We start from the raw sequence: 21,218 nt of genomic DNA, 5'->3' as shown, positions 1-21,218 counted from the left end.
AGAATTAATTGTAAAATAATTTTTTTCAGCATAGATCATTTCTATGAACAACATACTAAAAGTCCTAAGAAATCCTTGTTGAGGAAATATGTTTAATTCTCATCAATCTGAGATGTGTGCTAATAATGCATGGCAAAAATACACCTCAAAAATGTAATTTTTTCCTTTACTCCTATCAAAATAAAACTTTACACAATGAAAGCACCTATGAAAAGTAAAACTTTTTGTATTACAAGTTTAACTCAAATAACTCAATACTGGAGCGATCAATTTCAATCTGTAATTGTCTCTTGTAAAAATGTGGACCCTAAAAGATCTAAAAAAATAAGGCCCAGGTCAAAGTTTAAACAGGCGCTGAGGGACACACTCACCAAAGGAAGACTGCCAGGAGAAGTAGGCTACTGACTTCTACTCAACAGGTACAGGAAGATATTTCAGAACGTTTCAAACAGCGCTGCCATTGTCATCTGTTATACACGCGCAATGTTAGTTACGGATGAAAATTAAATTGTTGAGTTCCAATTGTTGTTCCACTGAAATACAATTATTGATCACGTTGTACACTACCCCACCGGCATGTGCCACACAATCCAAGTTTTATTTGTGCTGATACTGCCGTACACAGGCTTCCAGAGAGTTACAGAATTCACTTTAAAGCACTGCTGCTTGTTTAAACATCACTTAAGCACTGTTGCTTGTTTATAAATCACTGAAGCACCGATGCTTGTTTATAAATCACTAAAGCACTGCTTGTTTATAAATTACTAAATGGAATTTACTTTAAAGCACCAATGCTTGTTTACAAATCACCAAAGCACCGACGCTTGTTTATGAATTTATAAATATTAGCCTATGTGAAATTCGATCACTCATGTTTAGCACTAAAGATCGTCTAAAACCCATTGTTTCTTTCACCAGTCTAAGATTTAAAGAAAACGGGGCCTTGGAGAAGTTACAGTTAACCGCAAACGTGGGAGTTCTTCTCATGAGGTTATGTCATGCCCCTGTGGGTCATCATCACGTGCAAACTCGTCTCATGCAACATGGAGGCAACAAGCTATTGTTCAAAATAGTGTTTTAATCTACCATAATCGTTATGCTGTAATGGCTGATCATATTAAAAGTACAGTAGACCTTCATAGATTCTGTCATAAAAAAATGAAAATTTGTAACAATAATGCAATAGGCTATACTGACGAAACAATACATTTTAAAATGAAGTACTTTTGAGGTTTTATGTAGAGAAGAAAATGTGTTTTATGCTTTTGTGTACTAGAACGCATCAAACTGCGCGGTGGAATCTTTAGTAGAAGAGCAGTCATCTTCATTCAGATAAGCAATGTCGACATATCGAATTGGTGCTCACAGACACAACTAGTGTATCGGTGATGTTGACATAAAGGCTCAGCATCACGAGTTGGGCAAGCGTTCTACCATGCATCAACAGCGTCTTGGTGCGTTGGCCCTTTTGTGCATTGAAAGTGAACTGGACTTCAGTTCCGTAATTGAACAGTAAGTACAATGTAAGGTCTAGTTAGCAAAGTGCCAAATGTGTGCATGTTTTGTCATGCATATATTCATACACTGCAAATAGTATAGACTAAACTAGTTTGAAAGTAGTTTCTTTTCACATTAAATATTTGTCTTTTTTGTATTAAATATTTTGTTCGTGAATCAAATCATCCTTTGTCTTGGGTCCATTTCCATTTTGTCCATGAGCCCATGATCTAATTTAAATTGTTCAGGCCATTCTCTAAAATTTCAAAATGTGCCTCAGGGCCAGCCGAGGCTGAATCCGGCACTGCGTCTAGTGGGAGGAGACAGTGTCAGTGTGACTGTAAAGGATAAAAGCCGCGTGAGTCTGAGGTGCTTTCGCACACCTCTGCACTTGATATTGTTAACTGCGCGCTCGCCTTCAAACCCATAAGCAGAGAAAGACTTCCTTGCTCCATCTCCCGCCACCCCTCGTAAGGCTTCACAGCAGTATCAGTATCCTCGGGTCGCGTGCGACCTGGAAGCGCGCGCAAACCGGCTCGTTCCCGCAGCTGCTTCGCTCCGCGCTCTTGTGAAAAGGGCTGAACAGACGGGGGGCTCTCGTGCGTCTACCCCGTCCACCTTTGTGTCTGGGTCTGCGATCGAGCCGAGTCGTCATCTCCCTGAGTCCGAGACCATGGACGTCCTGGGGAAAAGAGAGCGGAGGCGCTGCCATGTCAAGAGCTTCCTGAAGAGGAATTGGCTTCTCATCGCCACTGTCGCCTCGGTCATTCTGGGTAAGAATCTTGTATCGTCAATGTATCGTGTGTGCATAAATGCAGGGATAGATTCCCCACCCCCTACCCTCTCTCCCATCCAGTCTTGAACAGCTTGAGCAGTCACTCATCCGTCAGTGGCAGATTCACCTAAAATTGGTTCCTGTCGCTATGGTAACAGGATAGCAATGTACATCCGTGCCTGATATACGTGCATACTCTTTGAGTGCGATGGTTAGTGCATAGGTGTGTGTGTGTGTGTGTGTGTGTGTGTGTGTGTGTGTGTGTATGTATGTGTATAAAACTGCTGCTGTTCTCTCTCTCACACACACACACACACACACACACACACACACACACACACACACACTCTCAGACTGTCACAGCCAAACGTGACTGGACTTGAGTGCCTGCCTTCATAGACCATCTCAGTATTCCTAGCATGGATGCTGTCTGCTGTGGTTCTCATCAGTCCCTGCTGGAGTATCAAACAGCTGGCCCAGAGAGCGAGCGAGCGAACCGGCCGTGGCTGGCTCAGTCATGCTACTGCTGTCGTTATGCAGTTGTTTCGTACACTGTGCTCCAACTCATGTCACCCCTGCCAGTATTACAGAGTTCTCTGGAACTGTGTGAGAAATCCAGGATGTTTTGGATGATGGCGTTTGCCGTGATGAAAAGAAAGAGAGATGGAGCAGCCATCGAGGGCAGAGAAGGATGGGATAATCTAAAGTCAGACACACACACACACACACACACAAATAATACAAGAGGAGGGTGACTCCTAAACCATAGAAATGATAAATGGGATCATAAACTTTGTGTAGAGGGGAAAGTTATTTGATTTGGATGGAGATAATGGGTAATGCCTAACCAAAGCCTGTGAATGGGTCTGGGCTAAATGATAACGAGAAATAGCAGAGCGGTTGTATTTGTTCAGTGGCCCGCCACTGAAACTGATTGTTAACATGCGTGATTAATCTTCATCGAAGTCAAATGAATCAAATCACCCTCACCTTGCTATAGCCTTTTTTTATTTAGTACCCAGGCTCTAATAATCCAGCAGCCAGGGATACCAGTCAGGGTGGTGTGTAGGGCCTGAGGTCTTAAACCTAGAGACACTGTCTTTAACCTAGAGACGTCTTCTTAACACTACAATTTCCCTCTGTTGGGCAATAAAGTAGCCTACCTACCTACCTACCGATCTATCTATATATCTATCTATGGAGGCATTCCAGTATTTAAATTAAAATGAAACTGTAATATGCAAAATGTCAATGTAAAGTTTTAATTAAAATTGTCCACTCATACATACAAGTTTGGACTCAAAATGAAAATTTGAATTCAATAATTCCATTTCCATTTGGTTGACTACTGTTGATATTTCATTTTCACAGAGATTTGGATGCCTCATGAGTATTTCCTTTGACACAAAGGTGTCAAAATAACAATTCAAATGTTAATCAATATGCCTTTGTACTCAGTAACAATGCGTTTGAAATTAAATGATCAAACTCACCACCACACTACAAAAGATGTTAAAGGGGATACAGCGTGTCTCCGCTCAGCAAGAACATATTCTCGCTGATTGTGCTCACTCTGTGGCAAAATGGTTGTGAAACTGTTTTCAGAGCAGATTGCATTTTCATGTTCACAGTCATCCATCTGTCAGTCAGCCAGTCAGGATGGGACCAGACCACACCAAGCAGAACATGGGACTTGTTTTTAAACATGGCGGCTGAAGAGCTTGTTGGAGCAGCAGACTTTCTTTAGGATTACAAATTACCCCAACGAGCTCTTCAGGACAGGAATGGAGTTCATGTCGCATTTCTTTTGTGTGGAGAGATAATTCATCCGTGTGAGGCAGAAGGAACCTCCTGCCTGTCCCTGGTGTCCGGATGCTTAATAACTATATCATCTCCTCACAGCAGAGTGAGGGGGGGGGGGGGGGGGTATGTTTGGGTGTCTGTTTACCGTGGTGATGTTACTGTAACCATGGTGATGTTACTCTGAAGTGTGCTGGGTTCTGCTCAAGGTTTCTTCCTGTTTAAAGGGAGCTGTCCTGTCACTTTGTGGTTAAGGCCTTGAGTCATCGGAGGCAGCAATGCCCTAAAATATAAAGAAATGTATTTGTCATCATTCAATTGCAAAGTCACAATCTTATACTGTTCTAGTTTGGCTTGTCATGAGGGCCAGGTTATGCCCAAAAAAGCTGCCATGTTGTCTATAAACACACTGCAGTCTTGTTTGAAACCGGTAGGACAATATTTAACCTGTATTGTATTAATCCAGCGATTATGCCAGTTCTAGGGGGTTGTTGACTTCTGGGAACAAACGCTTGATTGTAGTCACTGCTCTACATTTGCCCTCATTTAGTACACTTACACTATCGTGCCTTCGCCATTCTTTACAACCATGTGTGCCGTGCACCCTGGGTTCGTCATGAGCAAAGGGTTCTAGCTATGACCTTGGTGCTGTTGACACTCTGCCCTACCAGCTCAGTAACACACAACCATTTCCCTGTTATCACTTTTCTTCTTCACTAACAAAGGGAGTGCTCTACTAGGGTTAAAATACTCACATGAGATCATGTGATGCTTATGAGTGGCACGTCAGACAGCCTGGTGGACTAATCAACAGGTGGTCAGGCCCTGAAGGTCATCTCAAAGACATTTTCCTCCACCCTTGGACAGATAGATGGAGCCAGACTAAAGTATTCTCTCAGACAACAACTGACTGAAGAATTAGCTATCTTACCAACTGTGCGACTATCCAACGTGTTCTTTCCGACAAATAAAACTACGAAGCAGTCAAAACATTGTTGGTTAAACTTTCCCTCAGTCTGAAAGGAAAGAAATGTAGGACAGATGTTGTCAGTGTAGGAGTATTTTGTTATTAACAGAAAGGAAATTGGCAGACAGAGAAATATGGTGTTTAATTTGAGGAAGCACAAAGTCAGAGTTTTAATACAAGTTGACAACTTAAAAGCGGCATATGCTACCGGCACCAATGTGCATCAACCAACTCTATAAGCAGTCCTGCAGAGAAAGGAGATGATGCCTAACGACAGCACTGAAGACCACTGAAGCTCTAGCTTAGTGCCTTGCTTTAGACGCTTTAGAGCGCCCCTGTTTAATTAAAATATCTACTACTTGGCTATCTGCCAATAAGTTGATTGACGCTGACTGAAGAAGACGCTGATTTAACTGATTTCACATTTTTCTGTATCTAGTCATTAACAATTTGTGTTGTGGAGTTATCATGGAATAGCCCAGGCCATTGTTCCAAAATGTGTGTCAATGTTGTGTTGTCTGTGTTCATATGTGCTGTATAATCATTTTGTCTTCATTACGTGATAGTTCTGTGCCATGGTTTTCTGTACATATAGCTTTGATGTTGTCCTTGTTGCAGGCTTGAAAAGGATTATTATTAATATTACACTGTACAGTTTCATCAGTAGCCTATGTGTGCTCCCTGGGAATCAAAGCCACGGACCCATGGTGGGGTTAGCACTCCCAGCTAGCAGTTAACACTGCTCTGCCACTAGGGTTAGCACTCCCAGCTAGCAGTTAACACTGCTCTGCCACTAGGGTTAGCACTCCCAGGGTTCCATGGCAATGTTCCGAAGGCCCATTATTCCGACAGCCCGCTGTTCCGAAATTGTGAGCACAGCAACGTGAACTACTATAGCCCACATGCACATCCCAATGAATTGATCACACAATCATAAACATATAAATGCATTTATTTCACAAGCATGAACTTTAATTCAGAATATTATTATACACACATGGCATTTGCATCGCGATGATACAAAAATACTTTTATGATTGCCAACGCATGCATGCTTTATCACTGCCGGTGATTTCCTTCGCATGAGTGGTACCCCATATTCAAAACCAGAGTAGGCTAAGTTAACAAATATTGCCTAGGAAAAGTTATATGCGTGATAGCCCGGTGAGCGTCTCCGCTGCGCAAACTAAATGCTATTTTTCGGAATATTTAGATTTCGGAATATCGGGCTTTCGGAACACTGGGCCGTCCCCCTGCAACTAGTACCTGTCCAAGGGATGCTGTCAGTATGACACTGTCAGTGTGTACTAGCAACCCCTTACTTCCTAAGGCATCTCGCACCTGTCCCATCACACGTTCTACACACTACCAGAGCAGACAGATTTCGACACACTCCTGTGAAGACTAACAGAGCAGACCGATTTCTACACACTCCTGTGAAGACTAACAGAGCAGACAAATTTCTACCTTTATTTGATTTATGTCTACTGGCCCTCATAAAAAACACATAGCAGCATCTTTTGAAATGTGGGTCACCAGTTAATCTTCCACCTATTCTTCTACCTTCACTATCTAAGAGAAAATCTGAACTATGCAGTCGTTTCCTCAAGTTTGTCTTGTAAAGTTAGGCGCGTCCTGTAATGGCCAACTCCACCTGGGAACATTAGAGCACAGCATCCTCTCACAGTCCTTCATTGGGTTTAATGGTTATAATGGTGGTCATTGACCTTTGACTGATACAATAACCAGTGAATGACACACATGACTTTAATGAGTTTAAAGTGGCAATATGTGGTTTTGTTGTCAAAGATAAAAGTATTTCTGTGAATGTTGTACATATTTTTGTCCTGATGGCCGGCTTTGTGTGTGTGTGTGTGTGTGTGTGTCTAACAGGCATCGGGCTGGGGGTGTTGGTTAGGGAGCACACCTCTCTGTCCAACCTCCACAAGCAGTACTTTGGCTTCCCTGGAGAAGTGTTGATGCGTATGCTAAAACTGGTCATCCTACCACTAATCGTCTCCAGCATGATCACAGGTAACTCAACACACACACACACACACACACACACACACACACACACACACACACACACACACATGTGTATGCATGTAACTCAACATGCATACACACACTCTCATCTGTAGAGAGAACATATTTACATATCTCTGAGTGAAGGGCTCCATCACACACCTGCTGGATAAGAGGCAGAACACAAGAGATCACAGCTAAAGCAAAATGTGTGTGTTAGTGTGTGTATTTAGTGGTGTGTGTGAGTGTTAAGGGGTGTTTGAAGATCCAAGCAGGAGGTCTTTGTACATCAGAGGCTCAGGAGCAGAGTTTAGGTGTGTGTGTGTGTGTGTGTGTGTGTGTGTGTGTGTGTGTGTGTGTGTGTGTGTGTGTGTGTGTGTGTGTGTGTGTGTGTGTGTGTGTGTGTGTGTGTGTGTGTGTGTATGTCTGTGTTGTAGAAGGGAGTACAGAATAGCAATGGGCTCCCAGCTCACCTCTGGGCACCATCAGCAGAGGGCAACGAGAGAGAGAGATGCTGTACACAGAAACGTCCCCCTCCCACACACACACACTCACACACTCTCTCCGACACATGCACACACGGGCAGAGCTTGTCTGGTAGGTGTGTATTGAGTGCTGCCTAGATGAGTGTAATTAATAAGAGATGCTGTACACAGAAACGCCCCCCTCCCACACACACACACACACACACACACTGTGTGTTGAGTGCTGCCCAGACGAGTGTTATTAATAAGAGATGCTGTACAAACACACACACACACACACACACACACACACACATACATACATACACACACACAGGCTGTGTGTTGAGTGCTGCCTAGACTAGTGTAATTAATAAGACAGAGTTTCCGATTAGCCAGTAATATCTCCCCAGAGACCTACACGGAACGGGCTGCGGTTGCCATAGCAACGCCACTGGGGCTCACAGGGTCTTGCTGATGGGGCATCTCACTGGATCGTTCCACATCTCATAGCCTCTCATCCTGCCTTAGGACAGGGTGGAGCGAGCGCACACACACACACACACACACTCACAAACACACACACACACACTCTCTCTCCCACACACACACACACACACTCACACACACACATACACACACACAATGTCTCTCACTCTCACACACACACTCACACACAAACACACACTCACACAATGTCTCTCTCATACACACTCACACTCTCTCTCACACACACACACACACACACACACACACACACACACACACACACACACATAGACAATGTCTCTCTCATACACACTCACACACAAACACACACACAATGTCTCTCTCATACACACACACACTCACAAACACACACACACACACTCTCTCTCTCACACACACACACACACACTCACACACAAACACACACTCACACAATGTCTCTCTCATACACACTCACACTCTCTCTCACACACACACACACACACACACACATAGACAATGTCTCTCTCATACACACTCACACACAAACACACACACAATGTCTCTCTCATACACATACACACATTGACTCACATTCACTCAATGTCTCTCTCATGCACACTCACACTCGCTCTCTCTCACACACAAACACACACACAATGTCTCTCTCATACACATACACACATTGACTCACATTCACTCAATGTCTCTCTCATACACATACACACATTGACTCACATTCACTCAATGTCTCTCTCACGCACACTCACACTCGCTCTCTCTCACACACACACACACACACACATGCACAGCAGAGTTTAGTCCCTCATCTCCTTCTAAACCTACCTGTTTCTCTTAGTATGCGTCCAGATAGAGACCAGTAGCTTCATCTGTTGTGGGGGCATGCTAATGGTTGGCATTGAGCTGTGGAGTCTGTAATGATCTACCATCAGCTCATTAATCAGCCCTGTTAACTCCCCTGGTTTGGGGTTAGGGACAGCGAGAGGCTAAGGCAGCCCTGTTAGCTCTCCTGGGCTGGAGTCAATGCCAGGGAGAGGGTAAGGTCAGCTCTGCTGGTTTGGGGTTAGGGACAGGGACAGGGTAAGGCAGGGGGCAGGGAGAAGCATCCCAGACAGCTGGGACTCAGATCTTCAGATAGGTTTGGAGGGACCAGTAGTGTGAAGAGGAACTTTTCTGGGGAGGTGAATTATGTCCCTGCAAGCCTCGCCAACACGTCTCTGTGAGCCAGAAACACACTAAAACAGGTGGAGGGGAGACTGCAACGGTTGAAATATTATGTTACGTTTATTGTATGCGGCAGATGGTGTCACCTCTGATAATAGCCAATAACTAAATGTGAAATACAATTACAGGGGATTCTGAACAGAGGCTTGGGTACACTTTAGTGGATACACCAGTTCGGAGTTTCTGTCTACTGATAGAGTTTTTGTCTAGAACTTGGAACTTGGAACTTACTAGGTGTACCTAGATGTTCTCTCCCTGAGAAAATATCAAATAAAAACAGTAGTTTTCTTTCAGCCCTGAGCCCCATTTTGTTGTCACTCTGAGTCCCTCCCACTGAGTCAGGCTGACCTTTGACCTTTGTGTGTTGTAGGTGTGGCGGCGCTAGACTCAGAGGTGTCTGGGAGGATCGGGCTCCGTGCTGTGTTCTACTACTTCACCACCACCATCATTGCTGTGGTCCTGGGTGAGAAAAACAACAACCAGACACACCTCTAGGCACAGGTCGCATGAGGACTGAGTGCCCGACATTGTCAACACATAATCTCAGAAAAATGTTTCACAGTCACAGAAAAAAATCCATGAAACTTTCAGCACCTGACCTTATTCACGTCATGGTGACTTAATAGATTCTGATCTATGTTAAAAACGTCATCAATAGAGCTACAAATTTGCTCTCAAAAAGTAGCCAATTCCTGCATAGTGTTGCTTTAATAGTTGACAGCAGCATATTCCTGCATAGTGTTGCTTTAATAGGCTACATTAGCATCAGTAGAGCTGTCTATCTCCTCACAGGCATCCTGCTGGTGACGACCATCAAGCCGGGGGTCTCCCAGGACGCCGACCACATCGACAGGGCAGGAATTACGCCCAACGTCACCACAGTGGACACCCTGCTTGACCTCGTCAGGTGAGACTGACCCCCTGAAGAGTGACAATGATTCTGTGGTGTTTGGACTGCTTTTAATCCCCTCCTCATCTTAATTCTTCATTATTTCTTCATCAGGAACATGTTTCCAGAGAATATAGTCCAGGCCTGTTTCCAGCAGGTACAGAGCTTCTGTATTAAACCCTTTTATTTTACAGCTGAATGTACTGGCACAAAATTCGTATCTAATGATCTTCAGCTTAAGAAACATACTTTTTATCTAAATCAAATCTAAGTGCTCACTGTCTCCTCGTGATGGTCTGTTAATTTATTTTAGGAAAGGTAGAATATCTGAATGTGCTTGACCAGAAACTCTGTAACAACAAGTACTAAAGGGGAGCTCTGAAAGTCAGCTACAGTGGATTCTTATTCAGTTTCCATGGTCAGGTTTCATTATTTGTTGTTGTAAGTATGGAATAGTTATAGGTATAATAGTGTGTGTTCTTATATAGAACAATTCTTATAGTTATAATAGTGTGTTCTTAAATGGAACAATACTTGTAGTTCAAGTAGTGTGTTCTTACATGGAACAATACTTATAGTTCTCAAAGTGTATTCTAATGTGCTTGGCCAGTCCATTACCAATTTGACTTTAACTTCTTCTTTTGTCTTCTTTCTTCTTTCCTTGTCTCCGTTCGGCAGTACAAGACGCAGCGGAAAGAGCTCACCCCTCCTCAAGCTCCTCCAGCCACCACCACCTTTCCCTCCTTACCCACCATCATGGCAACAGTCGCTCAGGTAGGGAACTTCCTCAAGCCTGCTGTCCACACCCACATCCGTAAACACACACATGCCTACACATATAAACACACATACAGAACACCACCCCCTTTCCCTCCTTACCAATCGTTGAGTCACTCAGGTTGGGAACATCCTACTGTTTCCTCAAGCCTGCTGTCCACACCCACATCCGTAAACACACCCATGAACACACACATATAAACACACACCCACACATAACACCACCATCTTTCCCCCTTCACCACAACATAAAGACAAAGTGAGACATGCTCTGATCTGTTAGTGCTCGGCTGTAGGGCCCTGGGCTGTATGCTCCGATCTGTTAGTGCTCGACTGTAGGTTCCTAGACTGTATGCTCCATACAAAGAACACCTTGCCAGCTGGAGGAACAGTAGACCTAACCCACTATAATGATTTTAGTCTCATTAAATTGGCGACATCAAAAGACTGGTGAGTAAAAGCTTTCAGTCAGTCAGTCAGTCAGCACTCAAACCTCATGGCAAGCTCTTTCAGTTACTGCAGACCCTGTGTGATGAGTAAAAGCCTTCAGTCAGGCTGTTTGTGCTGTTTGTGCTGTCTGTGCTGTTTGAAGCGACAGGTGGGCCATGTGATGTCAGCTTGTTACCTACCTGTGTTCTTCGAGTGACCTCTGACCCTTATTTTCCCTTTCAGAACCTGACCCAGATTGACTATAAGATTGAGGGGGGGTACACCAATGGGATCAACGTGCTGGGTCTGATCGTGTTCTGCGTGGTGTTCGGGCTGGTCATTGGGAAGATGGGGGAGAGAGGGCGCATCCTCCTGGAGTTCTTCGATGCCCTGAATGAAGCCACCATGAGACTGGTCCAGATTATCATGTGGTAAGGGCTACTGTGATTGGTCCAGATTATAGTGTGGTAAGGGCTACTGTGATTGGTCCAGATTATAGTGTGGTAAGGGCTACTGCTACCTATTGGTTTAGGTTATGATATGGTAAGGGCTACTGTAACTGGTTTAGGTTATGATATGGTAAGGTCTACTGTAACTGGTTTAGGTTATGATATGGTAAGGTCTACTGTAACTGGTTTAGGTTATGATATGGTAAGGTCTACTGTAACTGGTTTAGGTTATGATATGGTAAGGTCTACTGTAACTAGTTTAGGTTATGATATGGTAAGGTCTACTGTAACTGGTTTAGGTTATGATATGGTAAGGTCTACTGTAACTGGTTTAGGTTATGATATGGTAAGGTCTACTGTAACTAGTTTAGGTTATGATATGGTAAGGTCTACTGTAACTGGTTTAGGTTATGATATGGTAAGGTCTACTGTAACTAGTCTAGGTTATGATATGGTAAGGGCCACTGTTACTTGTCAAGGTTATGATATGGATAATTGTGTGGTACGGGCTGCTTTAAATTACACTGTTTTGACTGATATAAACTTGAATGGACTTTGACATCTACTGTATGTAGTATACACATATATACATAGTATATACATAGGGTAAGATATATTACATATGTATGTATTTACTTTGAAAGGACATTTTTCTATTTTATTTATTCATGCTAGTAACACTAAAAGGGGGGCAGAAGTGTATATGAATTAATTATATAATCATTAATGTAAATGTGTGTAAATAAGACATTTTCTTTTAATCTTTTTATTTGATGTTTTAAGTTTTGTGTGATTAAGTGATTACACAGATATAGAAGGATTTAGTAATCTGATTTTGTGCTCATATTTGTGTCACTGCAGGTAATGTCCTGGGGGGTTGTTTCTGCCACTCACTGTGTTGTTTGTTTTTCTGAAACTGTTGTTGTGGTGCGCCTTTTTCCTGCAGCTACATGCCAGTGGGAATTCTGTTCCTCATTGCAGCCAAGATTATAGAGGTGGATAACTGGGAGATCTTCCGGAAGATGGGCTTGTATATGGTCACAGTGCTCAGCGGGTGAGCTGACAGTCTCATACACCAATGTTGCTAATGCTAACTCTCCACCCTACATCTTCATTCATACCTAACATTGCTAACGCTAGATAGCTTCACCCTCAATCTCCAGTCAGTCATATTCACGGCTAATGTCGCAAAAGGCTAGTTCGCTCAACTCTCACTCTCCAGTGAACCAGATTCATAGCTAATGTCGCAAAGGCTAGTTCGCTCAACTCTCAATCTTCAGCGAGCCAGATTCATTGCCTGGGCTACTCCCAGCCACCCAGCCCCCCGGGGCTTAGACACTGCAGCAGGGTAGGGACAGAGCTGCTACTGAGCTGATAAGCCTCAAGGACGTTTAAAACCACCCAACCTGAAGACACAGGAGGGTAATAAGGCCTTTCAGGAGCGCCGGTGTGGCCCTTAAATCTCTCCTGACGTGACTGATGGTGCAGGGGGAATATGGGGTTGCTGGAGTCTGCAGCCATTTAGGGGAGATGGGGGGGAAGGGGTGGGGTGGGGTGGTGGGGCTATAATGTCAGAGAAAGGGAGTGGTGGTTTGTGTGTGTGGGGGGGGGGGCGGGCACCACAATGTCCACAGGAGAGGGGAGAAGGTGGCGGAGGTGTGTCTGGGGGTGTGGGAGAGGATGAGGCGCTATAATGTGGGACGGAGCAGAGGAATTTGAGGTGTGTGTGTGTGTGTGTGTGTGTGTGTGTGTGTGTGTGTGTGTGTGTGTGTGTGTGTGTGTGTGTGTGTGGTAGGACTGGGTAGGAGCAGTGCTGAGTCATGCAGAGGTGTCTGCTGCTGAAATGTTCCAGTCGGACGCTAATCTCTCTGGCTGTGCAGTCGTGCTGAAGAGATTAACACACACACACACACACACGCACACATACAGACACACACATACATACACATACAGACACAAACACACATACATACACATTTTATAGACACGCTCTGACACAGACACACTCAAACTCAGTTATGCACACAAACACACACACACACAAACACACACACACACACACACACACACACACTTACACACACTCTACTTGGACACTTGCTGACACATCAGCCTTACCTCCCTCAGTCTTAAAGTGGATGGAGGCCCATAAGACCTTTTCCTGAACAACACAACAAAACCAGTTAATAGGAGGCTATTAAAGACATGCACTATTACATACTGTTTAGTATGATGGATGGATATGCACACCCACCCACACACACACACACACACACACACACACACACACCCACATACACACACACACACACACACACAAACACACACACACAAACACACACACACACACACACACACACACACACACACACGCACACTAAGTGAAGTATGATGGATGGATATGTCATCATTAGCTGTAAACTCAACAGCTTTCCAGTGCTTAACAAGAATACAAAAAGTAGTGAAAGTAGTGAAAACTGAGGGTGGGCAAAAACATTTGACTGGTGGTGTATGTTCACTGAGGAAAGTGTGTGTGTGTGTGTGTGTGTGTGTCTGTGTGTCTGTGTGTGTGTGTGATCTCCTGTTGGTAGGCTTGCCATCCACTCGATGGTGTTCCTGCCACTCATCTACTTTGTGTTTGTGAGGAAGAACCCGTACACGTTTGCCCTGGGGATGGCCCAGGCGCTGGTCACTGCCCTCATGATCGCCTCCAGGTCAGTACTGCACTGCCCAACACACACACGCATGCCTCCTCATCTCACACACACACTCACACACACACACACACACCACTACAGCACACACACATGCCTCATCATTTCACACACACCTCACACACAGCACACTTCACACACCTCACACACCGCTACAGTATACACACACACCTCCTGACCTGTCCTGACACTCTCCTCTTCCTCTCCTTCTGTCCTCTCCCTCTTCTGCTCTCTCCTGCTCTTTTGTCTTCCTCTGCATATCTCCTCTCCCACTTCTGCTCTCCCCTCTCTCCTCTTCCTCTCTCCCTTCCTCCTCTCTCTCCTCTTCCTCCCCCCATTCTCTTTCTTCTCCTCCTCTGCTCTCTCCTCCTCCTCTCCTCCCAACAGTTCTGCCACTCTGCCCATCACCTTCCGCTGTGCTGAGGAGAATAACCGCATCGACAAGCGCATCACACGCTTCGTGCTGCCGGTGGGGGCCACCATCAACATGGACGGCACAGCACTCTATGAGGCAGTGGCCGCCATCTTCATCGCCCAACTCAACAACATGCAGCTGGACGTGGGACAGATTGTCACCATCAGGTAGGTGCCTGCGTGTGTGTGTGTGTGGGGGGGGGGGGCAGCCCCTGCACTGTCTCTGAAGGTGACCGATGGCGAACAGAGGTAGTACACCATGTGTGTGTGTTCTGTGTGTCCGCAGTATAACAGCGACAGTGGCCAGCATCGGAGCTGCAGGTGTCCCTAATGCTGGTCTTGTTACCATGGTGATTGTGCTGACTGCCGTGGGCCTGCCTGCCAGTGATGTCACTCTCATCGTTGCTGTTGATTGGCTGATGTAAGTACCCCGTGTTTTTCTACAGCTCTCCCCTGAAAAGTGTTTTGCTCCTGTCCCACAAGGCATGTTGACATGCTCTTTAAAGGTTTTGCTCCTGTCCCACAAGGCAAGTTGACATGCTCTTTAAAGGCTTTCTTCCTATCCCACAAGGCATGTTAGGATGCTTTTTGAAGGCACAGTTTGTGATTCTGACGAAAGGTTGTTAATATTTGAGCTTGACTGCCAATCACATTACGCCCCTCCCTTCTGTGCTTCTCAAGCAACGTGTTGATTGGCTGGAAATGTTTATGGCTTGGTCCAAGCCACTATGTCTGTTTCCCATTCATGGAGCCAGGACTGTGTACGAACAGCAGAGTATTTTTTGAGCGCAGACAAACACAGTCCCGCACCTCGGACATGGGAGACAGGTGTGCTATGTGTGCCAGCAAGGAGGCTAAAACCCATGGTGTATGTTGCTAGTCTCTTAAGGTGTCGGGTAGTGACTGCACACCACTCTACCACTGACTGGCTATCATTACACGCACACATGTGACGAGCACACGCACACATGTAACAGACACACACATGTAACGGACACACACATACACACATTTGAATATCTGCTTGCCAGATGCATGAGTTGGTATGATGAATAGGATGACTTCTCGGTCACATGAGTAAGAGTCAGCCTGTTTTGTAATGTTTCTATGTGAGAAAGAGTGAGCCTGTTTTGCTGTTTGCTGGAAACTTAGATAAATCAGTCCCACACCTAAGACAAAAATAGAAATTTACTGTGAAACTCCCAAACAACAGCTTCATGAGTCAGACATACAAGTGTGTATGTGTGTGTGTGTGTCAGACATACAAGTGTGTGTGTGTGTGTGTGTATGTGTCAGACATACAAGTGTTAAGCTTCAATTAACTGTGTAGGTCGTGGTACAGAGAGGCTTGTGCACATACATAATTGATTATTGATTCATTTAAAAAGAGATTATGGTTGAAGTATCCCCACTGTTCCCCTGGCAGAGACCGTTTCCGGACCATGATCAACGTGCTGGGAGACGCGTACGGCGCGGGCATCGTGGAGAAGCTGTCTCGGCGGGAGCTGGAGCGCATGGACGTGACCTCCGATGTGGACGTGGCTAACCCCTTCGCCCTGGAGACCACGCTTGACGACGAGGAGTGCGAGAAGAAGTCGTACGTCAACGGCGGCTTCACGGTCGACAAGAGCGACGCCATCTCCTTCACTGAGACCTCGCAGTTCTAGAGGCCCGCGGCGGGCGGTGCAGTGGGGGGGGGGGGGGGGGCAGAGACTTGGAGAGGGGGGCTGGAGAGGGGGCAGAGACTTGGAGAGGGGGGCAGAGACTTGGAGAGGGGCAGATCCCCCCCCTCGCTTCGAATCTTTATCCCAGAACAGGAGGAGAGCGGATCCATAAAACCCAGTGCCATTACTAACAGGGCAGCCCCATTACAACGGGGCACCTTCACACACACACACACACACTAGCGGTAGCCTCCATTCGTCCTCAGCAGATACACACACACATATACTCACACACAAATGTACTCACACACACACACACACACAAATATACTCACTCACACACACACACACATATATTCACACACAGACACACACTCAAACACAAACACACGCACACATAAACGCACTCACATACACACCCATGGGATGCTACAGTATCCTTGAGCTGAACCCTTCCCACACACACACACACACACACACACACACACACACACTGCTGTGGTGCAGCTGAACACAGACAGGCGATATTTCACAGAAGTCGCAGCTCTGCTCCAACTCAATTTCCAGAGCTTCTGAGGGTCACCGTGGTGACGCCGCTGATATATGCACTCACGCTCACCCGCTCTTTTCTTTACATTTCTACAGTCGTCACGGCTTCAAATTAATGTTTCATTTCTACTGTGTCATTTACAGTGTAAAACTGTGTTGGTTTTGAGCATCTTAGTTATATTTTAAAGGTTTTACTTACACTAAGGTGTGTGTGTGTGTGTGTGTGTGTGTGTGTGAGAGAGAGAGTGTGTAAGCCAGAATATACTGGAAAGCAACATTTGTCCAAATACACTGCAGCTTAAATATATTGCGACTAATAGCATGTCCTTAGCAGAGATTTCAGTATGTACTCCCGCCGATCAAATATGCTGTAAAAATAGAACCCGTTAGAAGTCCTCTGCTTTTTTTTTTTTTTTTTTTAAAGCTTACACTGAAGTTGTCTTTGTTTTTTCTTTAATTCCTGTCAAATGCTGAATGTCTGTGAGTCGTTCGTGTCCCAGATTTGTGCCAAACCGGAATGTGTCTGTGAGAGAAGGGTGACTTTGTATACAAATTTTATAAACAAAAGAATTGCATGAAGCAATATGTGTAAGATGCACTGAAATGGCCTTCATTGTGGGGACATCAGAGAGTTGGCTTCTGCAACACGCTGGAGTTGAGACACTTGATACCAAGACAGCAGCTCCGTCATGATACACACACACATACATCTGTGCTGTCAGAGTCCTGTCATCCTTATCCATATGCACCACCCAAGCATTCAGAAAGGACGCCATGTCGTTATGAGCCGACGTTCTCGTGTTCTCCAGCTCCAGAAATATCAATCCAGCCAGAAGTATCCCAGGACTTGCATGCCATCCAGTCTTCTTCTTCTTCTTCTTCTTCAACCAAACCAAACCAAAAACAAAACAGTCATCTTGGACGTAGTCAGTGGTTTAATCTGGTTACTTGCTTTCATAGCATTACCTGTAGTAGGTTCATCTGTAATAACAGTACAGTGCGTGCAGTGGACAACTCCAGATATATTACATAAAGGAGTTTTTTGTCTGAAACTAGCAAGATATATTGTCACTTTACATCCAGGCCAAATTAAACTCCAATGCTAGACATATTTCCCTGTCCCTGGCTGTCTGATCCTCACATCTTGAAAGACTCTCCTCAGTACACAAAATGGCGGCAGCACTGGAGCCATTAAGAGACTCAAGTTTGTACGTTTGGCCTTTTGCACAACTGGTGGTGCTGCTGTCTTGGCATGCGTGTCTCAGGTGTGGCTCATGGGGTGGATGCCTGCGGTAGCTGGAGCTGAGCGGGCAGGCTTGGGGTGGATGAGGATGTGTGTATTATACTCGTGTGTGTCATGAGGATGTGTGTATTATACTCGTGTGTGTCATGAGGATGTGTGTATTATATTTGTGTATCAGTGCCAATGGAGCCGCGTCATGCTGCAGCGGGAGAAATCCTCAGCAGTCTAAAAGGACTTTACTTTTTTATACCTGAGAGTACGGACATTTTCACCTGAGAAGCGTTTACATCCAAACATAATCCAGCTCTGAAATACCCTTCAGCCCATTCACAGTCAACAGATCAACACACCTTTACCCTTTACCCTTCAGCCCATTCACAGTCAACAGATCAACGCACTTCACCTTGAGTGTCTTAACATTCAGCTAAAATCCGACATGAACGTGAACAAGCACTTGGCCACCACTTCAATAGGCTGTAGGTTTGCTGTTATGTGAGAACATCTGCTTGTTGTGACTTCATGTTCAATCACACAGGGAATGGGACCTGCTTCAGTCAGGCAGCCCATGGTCTGTTCCTGTCCGCCCGCAGTCTGACTGTGCTGACGCTGGATGACACGGCTTGCTGCTTGTTCATGTTAAAAGCCCAGGTTATTCGGTCAGTGCTGATATCTAATGGGTTAGTCATCATTAACTAACAGATGATTCATAAAGTGTATCAAAGGCAAAGCACATGGTCCTATCTGTAGATGACATAGTCTCTGTACGAGCCTGGATGTATACCTAGAAGTCAAAATAAAAATGTTGAACAAACTTGGCTTGAGAGTCGTGTGATGTCTTTTCTGCATTTGCATTTGTGGATAGATAGCCATCAGAGACGGTTTTTAAAAGGACCGCATAAAACAACAGAAGACCAACAGCACAGCTTTCTCTTGGTGAAGTAGTTTATAGACTTTCAGGAGCTACTCTCGTTGTCTTTTCCCCAAATCTACTCTCGTTGTCTTTTCCCCAAATCTACTCTTGTTTTCTTTTCCCCAAAGCTACTCTCGTTGTCTTTTCCCCAAAGCTACTCTCGTTGTCTTTCCCCAAAGCACTGACCAGAGATGGCTGATAGGTCTGCACATTGAGAACGCAGCGGAGCTCCTCAGCACACTGCTGCTCAGTTGTCCTGCTTTAGCGGAGTCAGGACAGAGCTGTCCATCTCTGTGTTCTTTAGCGGAGTGAGGACAGGGCTGTCTATCTCTGTGTTCTCTGGTTAGTCAGGACAGGGCTGTCTATCTCTGTGTTCTCTGGTTAGTCAGGACAGGGCTGTCTATCTCTGTGTTCTCTGGTTAGTCAGGACAGAGCTGTCCATCTCTGTGTTCTTTAGCGGAGTCAGGACAGAGCCGTCCATCTCTGTGTTCTCTGGTTAGTCAGCAGAGCACTGCTCAGACCTGCCAGCGAGGCCATTGCTATGAGATACAGCACGGAACAGCTGCAAGCGACATCATATCCTCTTCATGGTCTCCTAGACGACACACCTAAGCACTGAGGACAAAGTTGTTCAGTTGAGAGAAGGGAGGGGAGGGGAGGGGATTGGAGGGGAGGGGAGGGGAGGAGAGAAGCTGTTCATATCAGCAGTGTGGCTTTTTATGATGTCCCTGAATGGTGCCAATGGCATAAAAACATGCCGTGTGTCTGGTAGACCAAACCACTGTCCAAATGGACTATTTGGAATCATGATTCTTGCTTTTATAACCTGCTGTTGGTACCACACCCATCCATGTGCTGGATATAGCTCTAGTCATATGATCAGTTAACTGAGAGGAGAGCAGAGGTCAGAGGTCATCGGAAGGCTCTTACAGTGACTCGGACATGGTGGACTAATATTCCACACATTCTATTCCAACACATTCATTCATTTTAAGAATGCGGGGAGGAGCGGTCCTATCAGAACATTGCCATCTCACAACACACTAGGTCCCTCTGAGTGTTTTATTTCAATTAAATTTTTTCACACAATAATTATTTTCATGAATACAATGTTACACACACACACAAATAAAAAAATACAGTACTTCGTGCAATGCATGTGTGGCTAGTGCATTAATTCCACCTATACACAAACACACACACGCACACACACACGCACACACTGCACCTCACTGTCCTAAAGCTGACACATCACGCTGGGATATGACACTGCCCCCTAGAGGGCCCTGAGTCAAGTGCAGCAGAGCTGACTAGCTGTCTTGTCCAGAGGGGATGGGCACACCGGCCTGGAGTACGTTTGTCTTATGCCTTTAGGTGTGAAGATATGTCCAATCACAACACTTCTGCAACATACATCTACCCTGGAGATCAAACAGGTTATATATAGTGTAAAGTGTCAAACAGGTCATATATAGTGTAAAGTGTTAAACAGGTTATCTATAGTGTAAAGTGTCAAACAGGTTATCTATAGTGTAGAGTGTCAAGCAGATTATATATAGTGTGAGGCTATGACAGATGGCTTGGCATTCCACCACACTTTATTAAACCTGATAGACTCACCTCTCAGATGAGCCCATCTCTCTGTTCTAAGCAGGGCCACTGTGGGGGGAGATTGACCTCCTGGCTAACACTTCATCCACCTCAGAGTCCGTAGCACCCTGCAGTTAACACACACACCGACACACACACACACACACACACACACACACACACACACACACACACACACACACTCTAAGTGTGACATACACAAAACAGGGCCTGTGGTCACACGGTCACGATCTTTTTGCGTGTGTGTGGTGGGGCTGCTAGCTTACAATGCAATTTTATGTTCTTTAAAAACCCAAGGACTGTTTTGAGATCACAAGGTTCAGTG

The 21,218-nt window shown here is 45.2% G+C and overlaps 2 protein-coding genes across 3 annotated transcripts in view; one reads left to right on the top strand and one right to left on the bottom strand.

Annotated features, from left to right (window-relative positions):
- Positions 1 to 1,818: 1,818 nt before the first annotated feature.
- On the top strand, positions 1,819 to 16,603 carry slc1a1 (solute carrier family 1 member 1). The gene is made up of 12 exons (XM_012841805.3): positions 1,819 to 2,270; positions 6,933 to 7,073; positions 9,615 to 9,707; positions 10,037 to 10,151; positions 10,248 to 10,290; positions 10,812 to 10,907; positions 11,583 to 11,770; positions 12,735 to 12,842; positions 14,380 to 14,502; positions 14,890 to 15,084; positions 15,203 to 15,337; positions 16,343 to 16,603. The coding sequence occupies exons 1-12, from the start codon at positions 2,171 to 2,173 to the stop codon at positions 16,581 to 16,583; spliced, it is 1,578 nt and encodes a 525-aa protein (XP_012697259.1). The 5' UTR covers positions 1,819 to 2,170; the 3' UTR covers positions 16,584 to 16,603.
- A 3,386-nt stretch (positions 16,604 to 19,989) lies between these two features.
- Positions 19,990 to 21,218, bottom strand: part of spata6l (spermatogenesis associated 6-like) — a 10,008-nt gene continuing 8,779 nt past the window's right edge. The window contains exons 12-13 of one of the 2 annotated variants that reach the window (XM_031584987.2): positions 20,903 to 21,000; positions 19,990 to 20,703 (exon numbers count right to left, since the gene is read on the bottom strand). In XM_031584987.2, coding sequence (XP_031440847.1) covers positions 20,929 to 21,000 — 72 coding nt within the window. In that variant the 3' untranslated portion in view covers positions 19,990 to 20,703; positions 20,903 to 20,928. The remainder of the gene's footprint in view (positions 20,704 to 20,902; positions 21,001 to 21,218) is intronic. The other variant, XM_031584988.2, reaches the window with a different exon arrangement.

This window comes from Clupea harengus, chromosome 18 (assembly GCF_900700415.2).
Source record: "Clupea harengus chromosome 18, Ch_v2.0.2, whole genome shotgun sequence".
Taxonomy (NCBI): Eukaryota; Metazoa; Chordata; class Actinopteri; order Clupeiformes; family Clupeidae; genus Clupea; species Clupea harengus.
The sequence above is the reverse complement of the archived record's forward strand: the minus strand, read 5'-3'. Positions and strand labels throughout refer to the sequence as shown.